Source organism: Stomoxys calcitrans, chromosome 3 (genome assembly GCF_963082655.1).
Source record: "Stomoxys calcitrans chromosome 3, idStoCalc2.1, whole genome shotgun sequence".
NCBI classification, from domain to species: Eukaryota; Metazoa; Arthropoda; class Insecta; order Diptera; family Muscidae; genus Stomoxys; species Stomoxys calcitrans.
In genome coordinates, this window is record NC_081554.1 from 65,685,516 (window position 1) to 65,712,257 (window position 26,742).

The 26,742-nt window shown below is 37.3% G+C and overlaps 2 protein-coding genes across 2 annotated transcripts in view; both read right to left on the reverse strand.

Moving 5' to 3' along the window:
• LOC106081550 (serine/threonine-protein kinase MARK1) lies at positions 1–25,700 on the reverse strand. The gene is made up of 7 exons (XM_013243572.2): positions 25,511–25,700; positions 17,319–17,418; positions 16,889–17,000; positions 16,025–16,181; positions 9,579–9,687; positions 1,300–1,542; positions 1–978 (listed from the first exon to the last, which is right to left on the reverse strand). The coding sequence occupies exons 3-7, from the start codon at positions 16,942–16,944 to the stop codon at positions 179–181; spliced, it is 1,365 nt and encodes a 454-aa protein (XP_013099026.1). The 5' UTR covers positions 16,945–17,000; positions 17,319–17,418; positions 25,511–25,700; the 3' UTR covers positions 1–178.
• The window catches only part of LOC131996046 (uncharacterized), a 15,189-nt gene continuing 5,667 nt past the window's right edge, over positions 17,221–26,742 (reverse strand). Inside the window, exons 2-3 of the mRNA XM_059365472.1 lie at positions 25,511–25,717; positions 17,221–17,418 (exon numbers count right to left, since the gene is read on the reverse strand). Of these exons, the coding sequence (XP_059221455.1) occupies positions 17,221–17,418; positions 25,511–25,717 (405 nt within the window). The remainder of the gene's footprint in view (positions 17,419–25,510; positions 25,718–26,742) is intronic.

Consider the following 26,742-nt stretch of genomic DNA (forward strand, 5'->3'; position numbering starts at 1 on the left):
TTACAGTTAAATGCAGCCTCAAGGTATGCAACAAAATCCTTACATATTTTATTCTCAGTTCAAAAATTTAATGCCCTTGCATTGCATCTTTTTCAGCCATTTAAATTTCATAGACCAAGGTACTAATTAATACTATAACATATTAAAAAAATCATTCCATTTTTGCTTTGACTCAGCCTTAGAGTATGCAACAGGATCTTTCAATTTTCTTTTCTGTCTTTGGCATTTCTTGCAAGGCCATCTCTACATGTTTTCGTGCCAGCCAAGATTGCTTCTGCAAACGATTTATCACAATGCGATAGGCACCTATGATATCACTACGTGGAGCATTTTGTGAGGCCTGCATCAGCATTTCCGTGGTTATGCCCAACTCATCTAAGATTTGACGCGCCTCCATTTCTAGAGGGGCCCATTTTGACACATCATCCGTTTCACTGGGAAACATTATGAAATTCCCTGTCTCTGTATCATAATTTTTGAAAAGGGGACATTCGGGCGGTACAGACGCCAATACATTGTTCCATTGTAATTTGGGATTGCCCACGCTGCCATTGCTGTTCAAATGCCTTTCGTTTTCGGTCTCCATGGGTCCCACCTTCTTTTTGAGGGTGCCACACAAAAATGATCTTTTCGGGGTGTTATTGTGCGATTGCTCCTTGATGGTCTCCAGCGGCATATCCTTCACCAGTTCTATGGGTTGTAGGAAATTATCGACAAAAAAGCCGTCTGTGCGTTTGGTATTCATGTTTATTGGCGGTTTATTGGTCAACTCCATATAACGTTCACGCAGAGAGTACTGTTTGCGCATGCGTCTAGATTTGGAGCGCACCCAAAAACCAGAACGTTTGGCTGGTTTGGTGCGCATATTGATTTCGTGCTGCATTAGTTCGGCACTAAGTTTTGGATGGGTTACAAATTGACTGTTAAGCATATCATCGATGGTGGGTCTCCGTATTGGGATATGGATTAAGATGCGTTCTGCAAAGAAAGGATAAAGGAAATAATAAATAAATGTATATAATTGTGTAACCATATTATATTGGTTTGCCCAAAAAGTAATTGCGGATTTTTCATATAGTCGGCGTTGACAAATTTTTTCACAGCTTGTGACTCTGTAATTGCATTCTTACTTCTGTCAGTTTTCAGCTGTTACTTTTAGCTTGCTTTAGAAAAAAAGTGTAAAAAAGTATATTTGATTAAAGTTCATTCTATGTTTTATTAAAAATGCATTTACTTTCTTTTAAAAAATCCGCAATTACTTTTTGGGCAACCCAATAATTGGTGTCGGTATATACTTACGTATTAGTCTTATACATGGCAGACTTAGCTGACCCGGCAATAGATAGTCACCCTTGAGAATGGCCGCTTTCAGACCCGGTATTGTGGGTGCTCGAAAGGGCATATTTCCTACTACCATAAAATACAATAGAATGCCCAAGGCCCAAACATCCACAGGCGCTCCTATGTAATGATCATCGGAAAATAATTCTGGCGCTGCATAAGGTGGCGAGCCACAAAAGGTGTCAAGCTTTTGATTGGGGCCTGTTTAGAAGAAATAAATAATAAAAGAAAAGTAGATTATGTTTATAAACTCCGATAGGTTTTAAATAAAAAACAAGTAAAAGCGTACTAAGTTCGGCCTGGCCGAATCTTAAATACCCTCTGCCTTTGATCGCATCTGACAAGTTCTTTGAATAGTTTTTGGTAATAAAGCCTCATAGTGGCTCAATAGGTCAAATCTGAAGATAGGTTTATGTGTGATGGACCGTTCATTCATGTGCACAATCTCAGCCAATTCATTGCTTCGAAAGTTTCAGTGCTTTCGATAGACTGACGGACGGACTTGGCTAGATCGACTTAAAATGTCGAATACATATATACTTTATGGGGTCTTAGACAAATAGTTGTAGATGTTACAAACGGAAAAGGGAAGTAAGTATACCCACATCCTATGGTGGAGGATATAATAAAGATTTTCCAATACCTCAGACGAAAATTAATTGCCGTAAATGGCATTAATACAAGTAAGGACGGGCTGAAGTCGGGCGAAGTCGACATTTTGCTGTCTTACACCACATTGGATATGCAGGCTAAGAAGTCGAATTTAAAATTCGTTTAAATTTGGTGCAGAATTTCGATCAAAATCCGTACATATTGTATCTGGCTTTTCTTTTCCATTTGTAAAGAAAATCTCCGATCATTGAGTTCGTCTCGAAAGAGAAACAAACAAAAATTGTAAAAGTAATTGCTCTTCGCCCTAACAGGGAAAAAATGAAAAAAAAAATCGGCAGAGCCTGGGATTCGAACCTGGGCACACGGAGCGGTGGCGAGAGCCGTTGCCGTTGTCTGGCGTTCGAAGCCATCAATACAACTTCAAACAGATGCACAGAATCGTGTGAACCACGGAAGTGGTGCAATTGTCACAGAAAAAAGTCTGTCATTATACAAAAACACATGCATTGGGAAAACGTACAGCTAATAGACAGGGTTGTCGTGCGTGGTTATCATAGTGTATCATAGAGGCGTTTTCGCAATTAATACACCACACTAACACACGGCCTTTGAAGCCATCACACCTAATATGGTTGAAAAGTAAATGCGAATTTTGCCCATGAACATTCCACTAAGGAACAGGGGCAAACTTCTCACATATCAATGAGTGCAGTCCGATTCAAGATTAAGCTCAATGATAAGGGGCCTCCTTTTTATAGCCGAGTCCGAACGGCGTGCCGCAGTGCGACACCTTTTTGGAGAGAAGTTTTACATGGCATAGTACCTTACAAATGTTGCCAGCATTAGGAGGGGAAAACCACCGTTGAACATTTTTTTTCTGATGGTCTTGTCAGGATTCGAACCCAGGCGTTCAGCGTCATAGGCGGACATGCTAACCTCTGCGCTATGGTTGAAAAGTATTCTAACCAAAGACGAGACGCGTCCCATAGTGGTTTGTACGTGTGTTACAATCTCTGGCTTTCCTTTTCCATTTGCAAAGAAAATCTCCGACCATGGATGTGGAGAGCTATATGTAAAACTTCAGAGTCTGTTCCCAGGTCAGGGGAGGCAGGAGGAAACCGTCTAATCTTGGAGCAAACGGCCGGCGACAACGAGGGATAGTAACTCGCCACCGGAAAACTATGAGAAACATGTCAATAGTAACCCACGCAAACGAAAAAAGGACCATGATTTGCGGATCTGCGCCTGGAATGTCCGCACTCTCTATTGAGAAGGTGCAGTATACGCGCTGGCGGATGTATTAGAGAAGTACAAGGCAGATATAACCGCCTTACAGAAAGTGCAATGGATTGGGAATGACGTCACAACAACACCAAACGGTGACGCACTATACTATAGCTGCCATAATACGAGACATGAAGTTCGCTGTGGATTTGTGGTTAGTCGGAAACTGAAACACCTTGTCTCCATCTTTACTCCGGTGTATGAGAGGCTAGCCACAATCCGAATAAAAGCCAAATTCTTCAACATCTGCCCTTTTTGTGCCCATGCCCCGACGGAAGACAATGACGAGCAGACCAAGATATTTTCTACGAGTGCCTAGAGAGAGAAAATCATTCCGGGAGAAGGAAGACATCTTTGGTCCAGCAGTCGGCAGCAGATTTAAACATAAAAAAATCACAAAGCCACATGGCAGTCACACGATCAAAACAAATTGATCACGTTGTGAGAGGTACGATCGATCCATCGAGCGAATATAGATTCAGAGCAATTCCTTGTTGCAGCAAAGGTTCGCACCCGTTTGAGCATGGCGAGAAAAGTGCGATCTGACACTACACGGAAGCTGCGCTTTGAAAAGCTGCAAACACAACAGATGGCAACGACATACTCCACTAGACTGACCCAACTGCTTGAAGAAAGAACTCATTGTCCCGATGATATAGCGCCGCAATGGCAAACCATTGTCCACTCCGCAAAATCCCTACTTGGATACCGCAAGCCTCCCCCCATGGTACGACCAGGAGTGTTGAAATGCTACTGAAGCCAAAATCGCAGCATATAGAGCAACCCTGCAATCGGTAGCAACGCTGAAGGAGAGGTATCAGGAGAAAAGCAGAGAGGATAAATGTCTATTCCGCAGAAAGAAAAAGGAAATGGAAAGACGTGAGTGGGAGGGCATTGAGATGTACAGGAGTCAGAAAAAAGTCCGGAAATTTTACCAAAGAATTTAACATCAAACCGATGGCTTTGGTACATCCTCCTGCAGAGATAAAGAAGGAAATCTGATAACTGACATAGATAACATGCTGAGGATATGGAAAGAACATTTTACCCAACTGCTAGTATCCGACGTTAGCAGCGAAGAGTATACCGCATAACCAATCCCTGATGATGCTATAGAATGTTTACCTCCTAGTCAGAATGAGATTCAAGTAGCAATGACACGACTGAAGAACAACAAGGCAGCAGGAGCCGACGGATTACCCACTGAACTATTTAAGACCGGAGGTGACACGTTTATAAGGCGTAGGCATCAGCTTGTCTGCGCAATCTGGCTAGAAGAACGCATTCCCGTTGATTGGAACCTCAGCATACTATGTCCCATACACAAGAAAGGAGACAAGTCTCCTCCCCATCACACACAAGATACTCTCGAGCATACTGTGTGAAAGAATCATTAAATTTTGCAAGAATTCGTTCTTTAAGGTACTAAAATGTACCAAATAGTACGAAAATGGTGCTAATTTGCCGAGAACAAACGGAAAGTGCTAGAATTTTAGGGAATTGCAGCCTTTGTCATTCGACCATAGGTCAAGTCTTCAGGAAACAGAACACAGAAGGCGTATTATGGATGTGACACTCTGCCAGAACTTGCTAGCCATTTCCAAGTGGCGTCGAATGAACAGACTAGATTTTAACGCAAGACGCAGAGTTGATTATTGTCACACAACCGATTCGCTGACTCAATCCAATCAATCAATCCGGTATAGATATTGAACAGTCAGATTCTCTTGATGTTCTAGGCATGAAGATACAATGTGATGTTTGTTGGTCAAACCCTGTATTGAAAGTGTCGAAAGAAGCATCCAAATGTTTAGACTTTCCTAAGTGGTGCAAGAATTACTTCACTCTCTCTGACCTTCTCAATATCTGTACTACCTATATCAGGCCAAAGATGAAATATAATTCATATGTATGAGCTGGAACTTCCAAATCATTTTTGGAACTTCTGCACCGTGTTCAGAGAAGAGCGCTGGTGTTGATGGGCGACCGCAGCGTATCTAATTCTATTGTTTTCCTTGAACATCGTCTTAATGTGGGTTGTGTGACGCTGTTCTATCGATACTTCCATGGTGTGTGCTCCACAGATATCAGTTTTTTATATCCTCCACCATAGGAGGGGGGTATACTAATTTCGTCATTCTGTTTGTAACACCTCGAAATATGCGTCTGAGACCCCATATGTATATATATTCTTGATCGTCATGTCATTTTAAGTCGATCTAGCCATGTCCGTCCGTCCGTCTGTCGAAAGTACGCTAACTTTCGAAGGAGTATAGCTATACGCTTGAAATTTTGAATAAATACATCTTATTAATGTTGGTCGGTTGGGATTGTAAATGGGCTAAATCGGTCCATGTTTTGATATAACTTGAGCATCTAGAGGGCGCAATTCCTATCCGATTAGGCTGAAAATTTGCACGACGTGTTCTGGTATCACCTCAAACAACTTTGCTAAGTATGCTTCAAATCGGTTCATAACCTGATATAGCAGCCATATAAACCGATCTGGGATCTTGACTTTTTGAGCCACTAGAGGGCGCAATTCCTATCCGATTTGGCTGAAATTTTGCATTAAATGTTTTGTTATGACTGTTTTGTTATGACAACTACTGTGTTAAGTGTGGATCAAATCAGTTCATAACCTGATACAGCTGCCATATAAACCGATCTTGGGTCTTGATTTCTTGAGCGTCAAGAGGGCGCAATTCTCGTCCGATTTGACTAAAATTTTGAAAGTAGTGTTTTGGTATCACTTCCAATAACTGTGTTAAGTATGATTCAAATCGGTTTATAATCTGGTATAGCTGTCATATAAACCGATCTCGGATCTTGACTTTTTGAGCCAATAGAGCGCGTAATTCTTATCCGATTTGGCTGAAATTTTGCTTGAGTTGTTTTGTTATGACTTCCAATAACTGTAACTTAGTATGGCGCAAATCGGTACATAACCTGATATAGCTGCCATATAAACCAATCTGGGAAGAAATTATGTACAACGGCTTCTCTCATGACCTTCAACTTATGTGTCCAATATGGTTTGAATCGATCAATAGCTTGATACAGCTCCCATATAAATCGATCTCCCGATTTTGCTTTTTGATCCCCTACAAGGTGCAATTCGTATCCGAATGAACTGAAATATTACACAATAGCATATTCTTAATAAATATTCTTTGTTTGCGTTAAAAGAGATAGTTTGCATAGAACTTGACAAAGGCGATCCATGGTGGAGGGTATTAAGATTCGCCCCGGCCGTACTTAGCACGCTCTTACTTGTTATTCCTAAAGTAAGCATGTTTGTCAGGAATACTAGACTTTTTCACACCCGTTTGTTATTTATTGGCCAGCTGACCGGACCATGCACTATACAGAAAATTCTATTTTTGCCCGAACAGTTCGTATGTGGAATAGGCTTATTGCCAATGTCTTTCCACCTGACTATGACATCTAGAAATTTAAAACTTATGTCAAGAAATAAATCTCCCTCTTTCCCCCTCTCTGATCCTTGGTTGTAACAAAGGCACTCTTGGAGCGCAACTACATCAACTTATCAGAGCATTTCTGTACCATGGACATGGTATGATCAACTTGAGCTTTAAACGAAAGACTTTTCCACTTACTGAATGCATGGGCCATCTACAAGCGAACCGTTCATAAAAAGTGGAGAAGTTGGCACAGCATTAGTAAAGCTATAACCAACGTTGAAAATTATTTTTAAAGTTTTCGTCAGATTAGAATGTAGGTAATCATCAAACATTTACGCCTTCATTATTTCTATGGAGCATAGACAAAATCTTCCATATTAGCATATCACATCTTTGTCGAATGATGTTTCACCACAATTTCTATTGAAGAACATTGAGGCAGTTTGGGATCAAGGACTCTAAACAATAGGCATTTGTTTAAGATTTTGACTTAATTTTTTATACCCTACACCACTACATTTGTTTGTTACACCCAGAAGGTAGAGTGATAGACCCATTCATAAGCATACCGATCGACTCAGAATCATTTTCTGATTCGATTTATCAAATCGGTTGAGATTTGGATATAGCTCCCATATATATGTTCGTCCGATTTGCAGTAATAATGCAATAAAAGGGTCAGCTGTTAACAGATTCTCTCGAAATTTGGCAGGAAGGATTTTCTCTTAACTCTCGTTCTGGTGAATTTCATGAAAATCGGTTCAGATTTAGACATAGTTCTCATTTATAAATATCGCCCGATTTTAACTTTTATTATCACAGCAAGCGCATTTATCCAAATATATCCAAATTTTTGCACAACGCCTTCCTCGACGATTCCAAAATATCTGAGAAGTTTGTTCGAAATCGGTACAGATTTAGATATAGCTTCCATATATATGTTCGACCGATTTTAAGAAATATTGCAATAAAGTGCTCATTTGTTAACCGATTCTTTCGTAGTTTGGCAGGAGGGATTTTCTTATGACTTTCGACATTACTGGTGAATTTCATAGAAATCGGTTCAGATTTAGATATAGCTGCCATACATGTATATCGCCCGATTTTCACTCCAAGAGCCACTCCAAGCGCATTTATTGACCAATCTAGCAAACTTTTGCACAACTCCCTCCTCGACGACTACCACAATACCTGAGAAGTTTGTTCGAAATCGGTTCAGATTAAGATATAGCTTCCATATATATGTTCGTCCGATTTTTGGAAATATTGCAATAGGGTGCTCATTTGTTAACCGATGCTTTCATTGTTTGGGAGGAGGGATTTTCTTATGACTTCTTTACTCCAAGAGCCACTGCAAGCGCATTTATTGACTAATCTTGCCAAAACTTTGTAGAACGGTTTCCTCGACGACTGCCACAATAGCTGAGAAGTTTGTTCGAAATCGGTTAAGATTTAGATGTAGCTTCCATTTATATGATCGTCAGATTTTGTGTAAATGCAAAAATGAAAATTTCTCACATATCAATGAGTGCAGTCCGATTCAAATTTAAGCTCAATGTAAAGGGGCCTCCTTTGTATAGCCGAGTCCGAACGGCGTGCCGCAGCGCGACACCTCTTTGAAGAGAAGTTTTACATGGCATAGTACCTCACAAATGTTGCCAGCATTAGGAGGGGAAAACCACCGCTGAAAATTTTTTCTTATGGTCTCGCCAGGATTCGAACTCAGGCAAACCTCTGCGCTACGGTGGCCTCCAAATCAGATTTTGTGTACTTTCCAATAATGCTGCCGTTTATCAACCGTAGTTATTACAGTTTGAACATATTTCCTCTTAATTTGATAGGAATTGTTTAATAACCCATCTGAAAACACCCGCCGATGTCCATCAAAATTGGTTCAGAGTTGCATATATTATAGCTCTCACATTGTACTCATAGGGTAGGTGTAGGGTCCGTACGTAGGTCGGCCTCGTCCGAATTTTGCCCTTCCTTACTGGTTTTTACTTAAAATTTCAATTTTAAAAATGCTTTTCCGTTTATTTTTACATTTTTTTTAGACAAATCATTTTAAATTATTAGAGCTAACATCCGTTTCTTTATGAAATCGTTGTATTTTTAATTTCACTTTTAATTCTATTTACTTAAATTTGTTTAAATATGCCCTAATGGTATTTACACGCGCACTTACCGACACACTCACGCATTATTCACTGAAATGATTAAATATACCCCAAGGAAAACATTTTTATCCACTTATCCCTTAAACCACCCAAGAGTTGTTAAAAGCGACCTACAAATACAGATGCGGATAGCAAGCTTAGATACGAGCAAAGAAGGGCATTGTCTCTCACGAATTATGCATATCACATCTCAAGGAATTAAAAGCTTGTTTAGCTGTCAACTGACATTTTGAAATGTAGAATGACAGCATCCAAACAACACAGAGCAAATATATTAATTTTAAGTTTACAACAGCAGAGAGGCAATCTGGCGAACAAATGTGTTGACAGTAGATGAACAGTGTTGCCGTTTAAGAAATTTAAGATTTTGGTATAGTTAAACAAATTTTAAATTTTCATGTATTAATCGTTGCAATTTCAATAAAATTTCTACCAAAAACAAAATCTGAAATTTTCTTTAGTTTAGATATCTCATTACAAATATTGTCGTATTTCACTTCTATCAAATAAAATTGATTTTCATAAAATTTTGTTTTCTTCCAATTTATTGTTTGCAAACTTTTTAAAAATTTGAGTATAAAAGATTTTTTTTCTTCCTGCGGCACCACTGTTTATTTTCATTTAAATTAGCCGGATGTTTTATTTCGTAATAGAAGAAGCAAACACATATCCTTCCTGTACAGCATTAGCGCACAAACGAAAGGACAAGAATAGGAAAAAAATTAAAACATGTACTCACCATTAAGTAATTGTGTGCTAAAGCCAAAATCAGCTAATTTCAGACGATCCTCTGATAGCAGCAAAACATTCTCGGCCTTTATGTCACGATGAACAAAACCCAAACTGTGCTGTAGTGGCAAATGCGAAAGCGAATGATGATGATGATGGCGAGGACGTTGTCATTGAAATAGAACATAAGGTTGGTAATGTTGATGGTTTCGGTACGAACGCAAGCGTAACCATAGAGTTGAGCCATGGGTCAGACGTTAGAAACATGGAGGGAAGATAGATAAACAAATTAATGAAAACTAAAGTGAATAGTTTCTAAACAGCATTGGCTAATTAGATAAAAAAATAGAAATGTTCCTCATAGAAGCGAGTGTTATGTAAATATGGGGCATTCCATTAAGATTTTAACCAACAAAAGGATACAAACAAAAGATAAACGTATTTAGATCAAGGATCGAAAATAAAAAAAAAATTAAATGGTACTTAAAAGGTACTTTCTGGACCAAAAGAGTACTTTTTAGTCTTATATAAAGTTTTCAAAAAAAATTGGAGTGCATAAATCAAGTTCGAATATCGACGAAATTGGTGTGTTGCTCATCGAATATATTATAAGTTGTGATCTGGCGATTTGTAATAAAGGGAATAAAGCGACCTTTATTACAAGAAACCACCGTGACGAGGCCACCGATGCGCAGAGGTTAGGATGTCGCCTATGACGCCGAACACCTGGGTGAAGATCCCGGTATGAATATCAAAAAAAAAAAAAAAAATGTCAGCGTTGGTTATCCCCTTACTAATGCAGGCAACATTTGTTAGTTATCCTGTCAAGTTAAAACTTCTCTACTAAGTGATGTCCCTATAAATAACAAGTAAAAAAAGGCGTTAAGTTCGGCCGGGCCGTAACACAACTCGCTGTCCCAAATTTTGAAAAAATCGGATAATAAATGTGGCTTTTATGGGCCTAAGACCCTAAATCGGCGGAACGGTCTATATGGGGGCTATATCAAGATATAATCCGATATAGCCCATCTTCAAACTTTACCTGCTGATGGATAAGAAAAAGAATATGTGCAAAGTTTCAGCTAAATATCTCTATTTTTAAAGATTGTGGCGTGATTTCAACAGACAGACGGACGAACATGGCTAGATCGTATTAGATTTTTACGACGACCAAGAATGTATATAGTTTATAGGGTCAGAAATGGATATTTCGATGTGTTGCAAACGCAATGACAAAATGAATATACCCCCATCCTTTTGAGGTGGGTATAAAAACGCATTAACTTCGGCCGTGCCGAACTTTTGATACCCACTACCATGGATATATTTATTACCAAAATTTATTATTACACTACTATATCCACATTAATATCCATATAGTCCGATCTTAATTATATTTGATTCATTTGCCGAGAAGTTCTATACAACTAAAGGTTCGAGATTTCAACGAAATCGGGTAATTAGCGCGCCTTTCATGTGATTAAGCCCTAATTCGGATGATCGATCTACAATATATGACAGCTATATCTAAATATGGTCCGATCGGGACTATATTTGGGTTGGATGTCGGGAGCCTTATAGCAGCTCACTGTTTCAGCAAAATCGGAAAACAAATCCCCCTTTTATGGTCTTTAGGCCCTAAAACTGAAGAATGGTCTCTATGGCAGCTATATCTAAATATAGCACGGTCTGCACTATTTTCGGGATAGATGTTGGGAATCTTAATACAACACACTGTTCCAAATTTCAGCGAAGTCGGGTAACAAATGCGCTTGTTATAAGGCTAAGACAGCTATATCGAAATATGTTCCGATCTGAACCATCTTTGGTTCGGATATTGACGGACCTAATAAAACTCACTATGCCAAATTTCAACCAAATCTGGTAATAAATGCGCCTGTTATATGCTTAAGACCCTAAATGGCATATCGGTCTATATGGAAGCTATATATAAATATGGTCCGATATACACCATATTCGGCTTGGATGTCGAGGCCTCTAGTGCAATTCACTGTTTCAAATTTCAGCAAAGTCGGAGAATAAAGGCGCCTTTAATGGTCTTTAGACCCTTTAATGGTCTTTAGACCTTAAATATAGTATATGGATCATATTCCGGACAGATATTGAAAGTCTTGATACAACTCACTGTTCCAAATTTCAGCGAAGTCGAATAATAAATGCGCCTGTTATAGGTCTTAGATCCAAAATCGGCAGATCGGTCTATACGGCAGCTGTATCCAAATATTTTCTGATGTAGGCCATTTTTGGTTCGGATGTCGGCGGGTCTAAGTTTCAATTTCTTAGTTTCAGCGAAGTCGGGAAATAAATGCGCCAGTTATAAGCTTAAGACCCAAATTCGGCAGATCGGTCTATATTGCAGCTATATGTAAAAATGGTCCCATATACACCATATTCGGGTCGAATGTCGAGGCCCCTAGTGCAACTCACTGTTTCAAATTTCACCACTTTTATGGTCTTTAAGCCCTAAAACTGAAGAATGGTACCTATGGCAGGTATATCTATTGTGAGTCTTAATACAACTCACTGTTCCAAATTTCAGCGAAGTTATATAATAAGTGTTCTTGTTATAGGCCTAAGACCCTAAATCGGCAGTCCCGTCTTTACGGCAGCTATATCCAGATATGTTCCAATTTACACCATTTGTGGTTCGGATATCGGCTGGCCTAATAAAACTCACTATGCCAAAATTCAGCAAAATCGTGTATTAAATGCGTCTGTTATACCCTTAAGACCCTAAACCGGCATATCGGTCTATATGGCAGCCATATCCAAATAATGTCCGATGTGGGCCATTCAAGAACTTAACCTGCGTGTAGAAGAAATACGAGTGCAAAATTTCAACTCAATATCTAAATTTTTTAACACTGTTTACAACTGACGGACATAAGGACGGACGGACAAGCGGACAGACAGACGAAAATCGTTAAATCGTCTTAGAATGTTACAACGATCCGAAATATATATAATTCGTAGGGTCGGAAATAGATATTTCGATATGCTATTAACGGAATGACTAATAAAATATCTTATGGTGGTGGTTATAAAAAGGGGAAACCTTATCATTGAGCCTAAACTTTAATCGTTCCTTAATGGAATATTCATGGGAAATTTAGTAGTAATAGTATTACAAGGAACAGGAAGGATCTATTAAATGTTACCTTTGTAGTGGAAGGACATGCCACTGAGAAGTCGCCCTATACAAATGCCATTGACAGAAGCTGGGAGTTTAAGCTGCGTGTCATGTACTGAGTAAATACTGCAGTTTTTAGACCTATAATGCTTTACAAGTTTGTAATCTGGTGGACGGCGCTTCAAAAATCCTCTTACAGTTCAATACTCAGCCGAATCCAAAGGATGGCTTGTTTGTGCATCACAGCCGCACTGAGGACGAAACCATCTGATGCTCCGAATTTAATGCTACACCTACTGCCTCTGGACATAGTGGGTAGACAAGTTGCTGCGACCACTGCTGTGAGGCTAAGGGAGCTTTCTCTTTGGTCATTTATCGGTAGATAAATTCACCATTTATGGGCCTAAATCTTTAAATCGGAAGCTTGGTATATATAGTAGATATATAGAAGTTTGGACCGATCTGGGTCTTATTGAACAGAGATGTCGAATGCCGTAACACAACTTTTCATCCTAAATTTCAGCGAAATCGAACAATAAATGAGCTTAGCATGGGCCCAATACCTTAAATCAAGAGATCGGTCTATATGACAAGTATATCGAAATCTGGACCGAAAATGGATCTCGAGGGGTCAAACGTTACTAACTGTCCTAAATTTCAGCGAAATCGGACAGTAACTACGCCTTTTATGGGCCCAAGACCTCAAATCGAGAGATCGGTCTATATGGCAGCTATATCCAAATCTGGACCAATCTGGGACGTATTGAAGAAGAGTGTCAAGAGGCCTAACACAACTCTTTGTTCTAAATTTCAGCGAAATCGGAAAATAAATGTTGTTTTAATGAGCCTAAGATCTTAAATCAGGCAGATCGGTATATATGAGGGTTATATGAAGATATAGTCTGATATTGCCCATCTTTGAACTTAACCTGCTTATAGACCAAATCTTTAAAGTTTCATTTCAACTGAACTTAATGCTAAATCTTATGCCTCCGGACATTGTGGCTACTCAAATTGCAGCGACCACTGCTATGAGGTTAAGGGAGCTTTCTCATTGGTCATGTGGCGGCTACGGACAGTGTGTTATCCTTGATACAATATCCGATGTTCCAGGCAGTGTGGATTACACCCTACCTGAGCCGCATTTTGAAAAAACTACTGTACCACTATTTTTGATAGAACCGATTGGAAGTACGATATCCCTGGTAACAGAAGATACATAGACTTCTATATGGGTGGCTCCAAACTAAACGACCAGATGGGCTTAAAGATCTAGAACTGGTCATATCGAAAACGTTACCTGTGTATCAAGCAGAGATATAATGTTATTACGACGATTGATAAAAAGATCTTCCAGACAGACAGACAGCCATTAAATCCCAGGAGAATGTATTTCTGAACACAAAAACCCCCCTCGACTGTCGCAGACCTCTCAACGAGTTGGCTGAACAGTTCAAAATTCACCTGTTCTGGGTGCCGGGCCACAGATATATCCCAGGGAATTGTAAAGCGGATGAGTTTGCGAGATTAGGAACTACCCTACACATTTCAGGGATACTGGAATCTGTAAATATGCCTAAGGCGACATATAAGCTAAGTTTTCAGGACCAGGCCCGAAGGACAACGAATAATAGATAGTCACATAGAGGGGGCTGTGAGCGCTCCAAAACTATAAGGCCTCATCTAGACTTGAAGAGGTCTACTGCTTTGCAGTCATTGGCTCGAACAGACGTCTAAAACATTGTGTCCGTCATGACAAGTCATTGTCTAATCGGAAAACATGCTGACAGACAGAGGGACATCGAGGAAGAAGAGCCTATAGAACACTAGAGAAGAGACTATTGAACACCTTCTGTGTATGAACATTCGCAAGTTACTGGGCTTTTTAAGGCGATCTGGATCGTACAACGGTAGGAACTAGAAGACATCTTCCTTCTTCTGTTCCTGTGCTATCACAATTGGCGAAAACGTCTAAGTTCTGTCATTGGCTAGAACAGACGTCTCAGTCATTGTGCCTCTCATAACAAGTCACTGTCTAATCGAAAAACATGATAACAGACCGAAGATTGCCAACAACGACTTTTGCAGAAGCTGTAGGGACATCGAGGAAGAAGAGACTATAGAACATCTATTGTGTCTGTGTCCGCACTAGCAGTCAGAAGGAGTTCCACTTTAGGATCTAATTTCTTTGAGAACCTGTCTGGTTTAGGGGATGTGAACATTCGCAAGTTATTGGGCTAGAACTAGAAGACATCTTCCTTCGTCTGTTCCTGTGCTATCACAATGGGCGAAAACGTCTAAGTGCTGTCATTGGCTAGAACAGACGTCTCAGTTATTCTGTCCATCATGACAGGTCACTGTCTAATCGAAAAACATGATAACAGACCGAAGGTTGCCAGCAACGACTTTTGCAGAAGCTGTAGGGATATCTCCACATTTAAAGCCTTTAGCGTGATTTCACCACACAGACGGACAGGCGAACGGATCTAGCCATCGTCTTAGATTTTTACGACGATTAAGAATATATAATCCTTACAGGGTCGGATGAGGATATTACGTTGTGTGTAAACCCATATCCTTCGGTGGTGGGTATAAAAAGATACCATTAAGTTAGTACCCATGACTTGTCGATTTGATTTGCAACCTTTTATTTCCCTATTATTTTGATATGCTCAAAGTAACCAGGGTGGCGTATGATTATGGCCATAATTATCGAATAGTGATCATACGCACCAAGGGAACATGCATATATAAATTATAATGGATGATAAGGCCTTTATGATGATATCTCTTTCTCCACTGGACTACGAATATTTAAATAATCAAAGACATGCCAAGTATTTCTTACATACTCTACAAAATTTTAAAATTCCAAATTAAAGCTACAGGAAAAAACTTTTGGCAGATTTTGCAATAGCGCGCCAAAAGGAAATAGAAACACCAAAGATTGAATGAAACAGCGAACATTTTCCATTTTGTTGGCTAGCGTAACGCGGTCGTGTTCAAATTGACCCCCTCTTCTCAGTGTTTGACTCTCATCCGTCTGGAGATCAAAAATACTATGGAAGGCCCCATATTACAATGTGTCAATGCTTATATTTGTTGACAAAGTTATATTGAGAAACAAAACAAACACATGCGATACAAACGTTTACTTCAGCTCTTCACTTTTTTATGTGTATGTGTACATATACACATATAGACATTTAATTTAACATATCTATATGTAGGCACAAGTATGCATACATGGAAAACAAACAAAATATCATAAAAAAAAGAGAAAAGGACAATCGTGGACTACTTACCATATGTTTCACAGCCTGTAACAATTGTTTGAAAAGTGGCGCTGCATGTATCTCTCGAAGTGGTCCACCTTGGGTGATGTGATTGTATAATTCACCTCCACGTATCCATTCGGTGACTAGATAGACACGACCCAGTGTTTCCACTACCTCGAAAAGCCTTAGGGGACACAGTTTCATTTTTGTTTTGTATTGCCATAAGATTCACACATTCGTTTTAAGATGTGAACGGGGCACGAGCACGAAGTGGGGGGTCAGACCGAAATGAAATGAAAGAGCAGAAAACATTCGTTGTATAAATAAATTACTTGACATGAGTTGCCATGGAGTGTGTGCATTTGTGTGAGAGTACAAGAAGTTCGTTTGCATGTCCTTTGAAATTTAATAAAAGCACAGATGGTATGATAAGTTAGTAAGTACACACTTGCTTGGGATATACAATACCAAAGGAATACATTTATAGCAACATATGTAGGTGAAAAAAAAAGAAAACGAAAAAATTTTTTAACGAAATAATAGGAAAGTAAAGAAAACTCAAGATTGTTGCTAAGATAATGATGACAAAATTGGTAAAAATTTAATATAGGCCGACAATCAGTCGCGCATCGTTCGTCAGTTGTTCTGGGATTACTGTAGTGTTAGTCAAGAGTTCGATTCACAACAGACTTTTTGATCTCCTATCTGTTACAAGGCATAACATACATATGTCCATGTGAACCTGAAGGCCTTTCCAAACCAAGCATTTTTGCACAGTTCCAGCATTTTTATATATACCGTTATACCCACATCTACCCCCTTAAGTATGTCTTTTAATGTGCAAGATCTACATTTCTCTACTGTATCATTGACTCACTCACACACACTTACCTTAAAATATTAGGATGATGAACACATTCAAGTGTGGCAATTTCACTTGAAAGCATACGCAATGCTTTGGCATCCAAACCAGCTCGGTCAACTACTTTGATGGCCACTTTGTCTGCATCGTAGTAGGTGCGTGGTAATTTACGAGTGCCAGAATTCAGATAAGGTTTATTAGAGTATCCAAGAACATCACGCCAGAAAAGCCCATTTCCAAGAAGATGACCATGCAACAAAGAAATTTGAGAATGACCAAAGGATATATATCAGCATATAAGTGTTCACAAATAATTCATTCGAAATTCATATCTCTTTGTTGTGAAAGAAAGTTAATTAAACTAAAAGCCACCATTGCTAGCCACATGAGACGTAGGCTGAGATGGCGATAACTTATTTAACATAAGCCGCACATACAGACATATATGCATTGACTTACCTCGTGTCAGCTGATGTACAGCTAGTTTGACTTTGGAAAAGTTGCCACGTCCGATATCGCCACAAAATCTGTAGAGACCAATGCGTCGGCCAACAGTTACCTGAAAAATTGATTGAAATACAAATAGTTAAAGGGGAGTATGAATAAAAAAGAGAGAGATTTATGTGCATCATTGATTACATGTAATGGGTTATTGGTTTACCCTAGTTAGCGGTAAAATTATAGAGGAAGAAAGGTTTAAGTGCTGAGGTTTGATTATGGCCGAATAAGGGCTGCGGAGTCGAGCAATTTTGACTTGACTTCGGAAAGATTCCTCGACTACGAGCACTTAATTTTCTTTTTAAATTTTTAACAACACTAAAAAACAAATTAAAACAAGTAAAAGCGTGCTAAGTTCGGCCGGGCCGAATCTTGGATTCTGCTATAAATTTATACAAAATAAATTTAGTTGAAGGGTATGAAAGACCGGTTTACATGGAAGCTATATCAGGTTTTGGACCGATTTATACCGTACTTGGAATAGTTGTTGGAAGTCGTAATAGAACATTGCATGCAAAATTTCAGTCAAATCGGACGAAAATTGCGGCTTGTAAGTGCTCAACAAGTCAAATCGGGAGATCGGTTTATATGGGAGCTATATCAGGTTATGGACCGATACGGGCCGTACATGGCACAGTTGTTGAAAGTCATAAAAGAACACTACGTGCCAAATTTCAGCTCAAACGGACAAAAATTGCGGCTTTCAGGGGCTCAAGAAGTCAAATCGGGAGATCGTTTTATATGGGAGCTATATCAGGTTATGGACCGATTCGCACCGAACTATGTACATTTGTTAAAAATCACAACCGAACACCACATGCAAAATTTCAGCCAAATCGGACAAAAATTGCGGCTTGTAAGGGCTCAAGAAGTCAAATCGGGAGATCGGTTTATATGGGAGCTATATGAGGTTATACACCGATACATACCGTACTTGGCACAGTTGTTAGAAATCACAACCGAACACCACATGCAAAATTTCAGCCAAATCGGAGAAAAATTGCGGCTTCCAGGTGCTCATGAAGTCAAATCAGGAGCTATATCTTAATCTATATCTTAATTATTTGGAGCTATATCTAAAACTGAACCGATATGGCCCATTTGCAATCCACAACGATCTACAACAACAATTAGTATCTGTGCCCAATTTCTAGCGGCTAGCTTTACGCGTTAGATCGCTATCGTGATTTCGACAGACGGACGGACGGACATGGCTAGATTGAATCAGAATGTCGAGACGATGCAGAATATATTTAACTTTATGAGGTCCCAGATCAATATTTCGAGGTGTTACAAATGGAAGGACTAGATTGGTATACCGACATCTTATAGTGGTGGGTATAAAATAGAATTAAAATATACAATCGGATATTGCCCGGCTGCAGGCCATAGGGTAATGTCTTTCTATTACAAATAGAAAAACAAAAAAAAAATTCCAAGTTTAGATTTTTTGCTTTGTAATAGCATTTGACTGGTTTACTAGATCGTGATTTCGCTTGGTTCTACCTGTTCTGGTCTGTTTGAGCTTTTTGTTTTTTTTTTTTGTCTTAAAATCGTATTTACATCCCATTGCAGGATATTGTCCGGCTATAGACCATTTCGTTCAATGCTTTCTATTTAAAGAGTATCACAGCAATGAACTTTCAAAGGTAAGGCAAAATGTGTGATGTTGCTCAAAACCATTTGACTAGCTATCTGTATCGCCTAGCTATTCTGATTCACCTTTACATACAAACCCAACTAGAAAAGGTAGCAAAGCACACATATGAATTTGAACAGGACTCTTAGAGACGACATGATTCACAAGCGCAATAGAAAACCTTATTCAAATCCAACTTATCCACGAATTCGCACAAATAAGGCTGTCTGCATGCAATTACTTATAGATGACTCTTATTGATGTGGGTCGTTGACCATTGCAAATGGGTCATTCGGTTTAAGTTGAATTTAGTTTATAACACTAAACTATTTTAAAATAATTGTAATTGTTTCGTACTATGTTTCGGAGTATAGACTTTCAAAGTTTACGAAAACTGAGCTTATTCAAAAAACAGGTGGAAGATTTAAATATTTTTATACTCTATACCATTACTGTCATTCAAGGAAGAGAGAAAGACCCATTAAAAAGCATACCGATCGACCTAGAATCACTTTCTGATTCGATTAGGATATGTCCGACTATCTGTCCATATTTATGTCTTTCTGTCTGTGTGTGTCTGTCTGTGGAAATCACGCAAACTTTTGCACAAATACTTCGTACTAGTATAGCTCGGTTGGGATTGTAAATAGGCCATGATTTGATATAGCTCCCATACAAACCGCTCTACCGATTATACTTCTTGATTGTAATTCTTATCCGATTTGTCTGAAATTTTACGCAATGACTTTTTCTATGACTTCCAACAGATGTACTAGGAATGGTTATAATCGGTTCAAAACTTGATATAGCTCCCATACAAACCGATCCACCGACTATACTTCTTGAGCCTCCAGAGGGCGCAATTCTTGTCCGTTTTGGCTGAAATTTTGCAAATTGACTTTCTCTATGGCTTCCAACAGATGAACCAAGAAAAGTTTGAATCTGTCTAAAACTTTATATAGCTCCCATTTAAACCGATCTCATGAATATACTCTTTAAGCCCCTAGAGGGTCCAATTTTTATCCGCTTTTGGCTGAAATTTTGCACATCGACTATGGTCTTCAACATCTAAAATAAGTATGACCAGAATCAATCTATATCCCGATATAACTCCAATAGCATAGAAATTCGTATCCATTATCCTTTGTGTGCCTATAAAGAGATACCGGGCAAAGAAATTGACAAATGCGATCCATGTTGGAGGTTATATAAGATTCGGCCCGGCCTAGCACGCTTTTACTTACATTTTGTCATATTGTAGAAGAGTTTTAAGTGAAGCTTGAATGAGATATGTCAACTTAAACGGGTGCAATATGTACTTAATAAAAAACCAGAAAAACCCCTCAAAACGCAAAGCCCAAATCGGGTGTACGTTTTTATACGCACCACTATAGGATGGGGTGTATACTAATCTAGTCATTCCGTTTGTAACACTTCGAAATATTGACCTGAGACCCTATAAAGTGTACATATTCTTGATCGTGTTGACGTTGTAAGTCGATTTATCCATGTCCGTACATACGTCTGTCTGCCGAAATCACGAAGACGTTCGAACGAATTATGCGCTTGAAATTTTGCACAGATACTTCTTATCGATGTAAGTCGTTGGGGATTGCAAATGTGCTATATCAGTGTAGATTTGGATATAGCCCCCTTATAAACCGATCTTCATTTTTGAGTTCTTGAGTCCCTAGAGACATGCATTTTCTTCAGATTTGGCTGAAATTTGTCTCCAGAACGTAGTTTCTGACTTCCATTTTCAGAGCCGAGTATACTCCGAATCGATATATAAACTGATATAGCCAGCATACAAACCGATCCCCGAATTTGAATTTTTAAGCCCCTAGAAACCGCAGTTTTCATCCGATTTGAATGAAATTTGCCGCAAGAACTTCTGATCTGACTTCCAATATCAGTGCCCAGTATGATCCTTACAGTTCAATAAACTGAAACAGCCCCCATACAAACCGATCCCCAGAGTTGACTTCATGATCCCCAAGTTTTCATCCGATTTTACTGAAATTTGGCACAAGAATTTCTAAACTGTCTTGCAATATTATGATTGAGTATGAACCGAATCGATCAATAAACTGGTATATCCCCCATATAAACCGATTCCCGTGTTTGACTTCTTGAGCCCCTAGAAGCCTCAATCGTCATATAGTTTAACTGAAATTTAGCTCATGTACTTCTGCTACTGTTTTCAACATCCATACCAAGTAAGATCCGCATCGGTCTATAAACTGATATAGAATTCTTGAATACCGATTCCCGCATCGAACCACAAATGCCTTCGTAAATTTCAAAATATGAAGCCAATCTTGGCCAAAATTTCAAAAAAAGCAAATATTAAAACCCGAGCATCCCCGTAACCAGTGAATAGTCTTCAAACGTACATTTTCGTAGGGAGTTTTGAGCACTATCTAGCAAAAATAGCATTTTGAAAATCGGACCTCAAACGAAGATTTGGCAGCCTAACAAGAGGCCCGGACCACCTAAGACCTTGAAATGTGCTCATTATCTCGACAACACCTCAGCTCTAACCACTTCAAATTTCTAAGAGCCATCTCTATCCGTTCCTACACTCATAGAAAAGTCAACTGATAAAAACAAACACTGTCTACTAACTGCTGCCATAGCAAAATGTTTGCGGTTTCAGACCAGCAGGCTGTTTGCTAAAAAGTCTGTAGTTTGCCGAAAATGTCTGCTGCTCAATTTATAAAATAAAAAATAAAATAAAATAAACATAGAATAATATAAAATAAAATATAATAAAATAAAATAGACTAAAATGAAATAACATAAAATACAATAAAATAAAATAAAACAAAATAAAATAAAATAAAATAAAATAAAATAAAATAAAATAAAATAAAATAAAATAAAATAAAATAAAATAAAATAAAATAAAATAAAATAAAATAAAATAAAATAAAATAAAATAAAATAAAATAAAATAAAATAAATAAAATTAAATAAAATAAAATAAAGTTAAAAAAATAAAGTAAAATAAAATAAAACAAAATAAAATAAAATTAAATTAATTAAAAAAATAAAATAAAATATAATGACATAAAACAAAATAAAATAAAATAAAATAAAAAAAAGTAAAATAAAATAAAAAAAATAAAATAAAATAAAATAAAATAAAATAAAATAAAATAAAATAAAATAAAATAAAATAAAATAAAAGTAAAATAAAATAAAATGAAATAAAATAAAATAAAATAAAATAAAATAAAAGTAAAATAAAATAAAATAAAATAAAATAAAATAAAATAAAATAAAATAAAATAAAATAAAATAAAATTAAATAAAATAAAATAAAATAAAATAAAATAAAATAAAATAAAATAAAATAAAATAAAATAAAATAAAATAAAATAAAATAAAATAAAATAAAATAAAATAAAATAAAATAAAATAAAATAAAATAAAATAAAATAAAATAAAATAAAATAAAATTAAATAAAATAAAATAAAATAAAAAAAAAATAAAATAAAATTAATTAAAAAAATAAAATAAAATTAATTAAAAAATAAAATAAAATATAATGAAATAAAAAAATAAAATAAAATATAATGAAATAAAACAAAATAAAATAAAATAAAAAACTATATAAAATAAAATGGAAGAGCAATTTACTTTATTACTTAATGTTATAATTAATACATCTTCATATTATATCAGATTTGGTAGTTGAAACAGCAGATTTTGTTAGTTGAAATAGCAGACGAAAATGTTTGCTAAAACTGCAGACCTTTGGTTGCTGAAACAGCCTGCTTTCCCATTTTCAGCGGACAAAAACTGTTGTTTTAGCAAACACTTTTGCTATTTTGAATAACCAATTTCGTTGAGTGCAAATGATATATTTTGTATATCCACCACCCTAGGATGTGGGTATACTAATCTAGTCATTCCGTTTGAAACACCTCCAAATATTGATCTAGGACCCAATAAAGTATGTATTTTCTTGCTCGTCTAGACATACTGAGTCGAATTAGCCATGTCCGTCTGTCCGTCTGTCGAAATCATGATAGCGGGCGAACGCGAAAAGGTAGCCGCTTGGAATTTTGCACAGATACTTACTATTGGTGTGGGCCATTACAAATGGGCCATATCGGTTCTGATTTGGATATAGCTCCCATATAAACCGATCTCCCGATTTGAATTATGAAGCCCCTGGAAGTCGCAAGTCCGATTTGGCTGAAATTTTGCACATAGTATTCTGTTACGACTTCCAAAAACTGTGCCAAGTACGGTTCAAATCGGTCAAGAATCTGATAAAGCTCCCATTTAAATCGATCACCCGATGTGACTTCTTGAGCCCTGGAAGCCTCAATTTTCATTCGATTTGGCTGAAATTTTGCACATAGTTTTCTGTTATGACGGTCCACATATGTGTATTACCTGATATAGCTTCCACTTAAATCGATCTCCCCACTTGACTTCTTTAGACCCTGGAAGCCTCAATTTTCATCGGATTGGGCTGACATTTTGCACATAATGTTCCGTTGTCGCATCCAACAACTGAGCCAACATCCAACATACTGTAGCCTTTCTTCGGCAATAAGTGGCAAGTCGATGATTTTCAAATCTCATTTACATCGAGATTTTTTGTCGAATTTCAAAATTTCAAATTTTTCCCTTCCTAACCTAAATGAACTTCAAGTTGCTGTAACTTCTTCAATTTTTCGAATTTCTCAAAATGGGTTACATCAATGGATTTGTGAAGGAAATCGCTTTTCATATTGGTGTCACTCGTTTTGCTAGTCAAACATATTGCAGCCTTTTTTCGGCAATAAGTGGCAAGTCGGTGATTTTCAACTTTTTTCATAGGGTAACCCCCTATGAAATTTTCCAAATTTTTACATCAAAATTTTTTGTCGAATTTCAACCTGAGATGGATTTTTATGCATTCGTTATGCGTTCTTAATCGAAAATAATTTGGTCTCCTCGGCCAGAAATCGAAAATCGAGCAAATTTTCACAAATTAGTTTGCCAAAAATGTAATTGCGGATTTTTCATATAGTCGACGTTGACAAATTTTTTCACAGCTTGTGACTCTGTAATTGCATTCTTTCTTCTGTCAGTTATCAGCTGTTACTTTTAGTTTGCTTTAGAAAAAAAGTATAAAAAAAGTATATTTGATTAAAGTTCATTCTAAGTTTTATTAAAAATGCATTTACTTTCTTTTAAAAAATCCGCAATTACTTTTTGGGCAACCCAATAGCTCCCATATAAACTGATCCCACGATTTGACTTCTTGAGTCCTTACAAGTCGCGATTTTGATCCGATTTGGCTGAAGTTATGCATATAGTGATCTGTTATGACTCTCAACAACTGTGCGAAGTACGGTCCAAATCGGTCTATAACCAGATATTGCTCCCATATTTTGGCAGGTGGTGGGTTCCCAAGATTAGGCCCGGCCGAACCTAGCACGCTTTTACTTGCTAATAGTTTGTTTTAATTCTATCCCACTGTGTGATGTTAGTACAGCTAAAAGTTTTAAAATACAACAGTTTTGTTGGCTAGGCCAACAAAACTGTTGTACGCTAGGAAGATCGAGGCGTTTGCAACTCTATTCTTAGTTCGGCTAATGGGACAAATGGCCAGTTAAAGAAAAGTAAAGCATCTAAGTTAAGCTTCCTATGATAGCGATGAACACCCCACACATCGGAGCTCAAAAGCCTGTTCTGTGTAGTGTTTACAATTATCCCATTCCAGAGATGTAGTCTCTATATAAAATAGATCCCTGATTTGGCCTTTTAAACTTCATCCAATAGCCAATAAACTTTTCTCGAAAGAAAACCAAATATAAACTAAGCAAATTTTGCAGAATCTAAGGTATCCAAAGGTACCCAACATATCATTATTTTCATGAATTTTCATGGTTCTCATGATTTAACTATAGAATTTTTTGTCCTGCCAAACTAAATGCCTATGTATTTGTTCTCCTTACCATATTTAATAGTTTTAGGTATAACAAGAAAGTACACAACAACAATGACTTACGATATGTGTACTTGAATGGATGGAAGGTATCCATGCATGTATTTTGAATAATGATATGTAAGGCCGTAATGATAAATGTGGGCGAGTTCTGGCGAAAGCAAAATATGAGGTTGCATTCCCTATGCATGTGTCAGGTATTCTTAGTTCAGTTAGCTCATGTAATTGAAATTGACAGTGACATGGATATGGATATGGAAATGGATATGCTTATTTTTAGTCTGTTATATGTGATGAATATTCATGAGAAAGCCATACACTGAAGTTGGGTGTATCATTTTTGGTTAAGGTGTTTCTATTGTTACAAAAGAAAACTATAAGTGAATAAATGAGATCTGTCATTTGGAAAGTTAAAAAAAATCATACAATATTGACACGTGTAAGGACCTACAGTTTGGACAGTTTTTAGCTCACAAAATGGATTTTTTAGAAAATACTTCAAAAAGAATATTTTTTCCAACAAATGGTTCTTTTTTAATATGATTTGTAAGCCAGCTTACCTCGTGTCCGCATCTTGGATCGCATTGCAGAGCCTTGGTGAGCCTCTGATAGGGCGGAGTGGTATTGGGGCACTTTGGCACGGACGCTGGTGGCTCTATTAAATCACCGTGGGTATCCACGACTGCTGTTTTTATGCTAGATGATGACTTTGGGATTTCTATTTCTTGGCTTGGTGTATAACTAGCAAACAAAACTCTGTTAAACACCTACTATGCCCAAGCATGAATTAAAAAAAAAAAAAATTGAAAAATGCTTTGCTGGTCCGTTCAAAGGGATTTTGCTTTATTGCCACCTTAAATATTCTTCCTTCTTTTTGTATGGGTCAATAAGCTTAGGGTTATTTGCTTCGTGGCTTCGTGTAGCCTTTGGTTTTGTGTGTGCGTCTTAGGTTTTCTTCGCTGATGTGGGGTTTCCGTTGTCCTGTTCTGACTTACTTCCTGTTTGTGTTTGACTGCTGATAAAAATTATTGCTGCAGCTTTACTTTTTTATGGTTGTGCACTTTGATGTGATGTTAGGGGTCGTCCTTCTGGCTCTTTTGTTGTAGTCCTCAACTTTTTCATATTTTTTTCGTTGTTGTTTTTTTCGCACTTATATTACAGTCTTTACCGACTTTAACGTTAAATGGCGTGTTTTATTGGCTTCTCTCAATTGTTAGATGTAAGATGGGTAACCCCCCCATCTAAAGAGCCTTCTACCGCGTTGACGATAGATGTTTATATCTTCATACAAAATTATAAAATAGCCTTCGATGTTTGTGTTGTTGATGTAGTAGCTTTATTTTATACCTTTACGTCTTCATTTAATGGCTAAAATAACATAAAAAGACATACAGGAAATGTTACTTTTTAATATTTGAAGTTAAAGAGGCATAAAGGAAATGTAACTTTTTAATATTTAGACGAAAATATGAAAGATAGAAATGTAGTGATAAAAATATGCTTAAGATCCATTTGATAGATGTTACAATATTTCCTATAAAAAGGTATTGCGTTATATTGGGTTGCCCAAAAAGTAATTGCGGATTTTTAAAAGAAAGTAAATGCATTTTTAATAAAACTTAGAATGAACTTTAATCAAATATACTTTTTTTACACTTTTTTTCTAAAGCAAGCTAAAAGTAACAGCTGATAACTGACAGAAGAAAGAATGCAATTACAGAGTCACAAACTGTGAAAAAATTTGTCAACGCCGACTATATGAAAAATCCGCAATTACTTTTTGGGCAACCCA

What these genes read in the sequence shown, in the direction of transcription:
- LOC106081550 (XM_013243572.2), bottom strand. Translation starts at nt 16,944, where the DNA reads ATGCTTTCAAGTGAAATTGCCACACTTGAATGTGTTCATCATCCTAAT. An exon ending in TACAGGCTGTGAAACATATG is followed by an intron (nt 9,688 to 16,024) that starts GTAAGTAGTCCA and finishes TTGCCACTACAG; the next exon opens with CACAGTTTGGGTTTTGTTCA. An exon ending in TAGCACACAATTACTTAATG is followed by an intron (nt 1,543 to 9,578) that starts GTGAGTACATGT and finishes TCTTCTAAACAG; the next exon opens with GCCCCAATCAAAAGCTTGAC.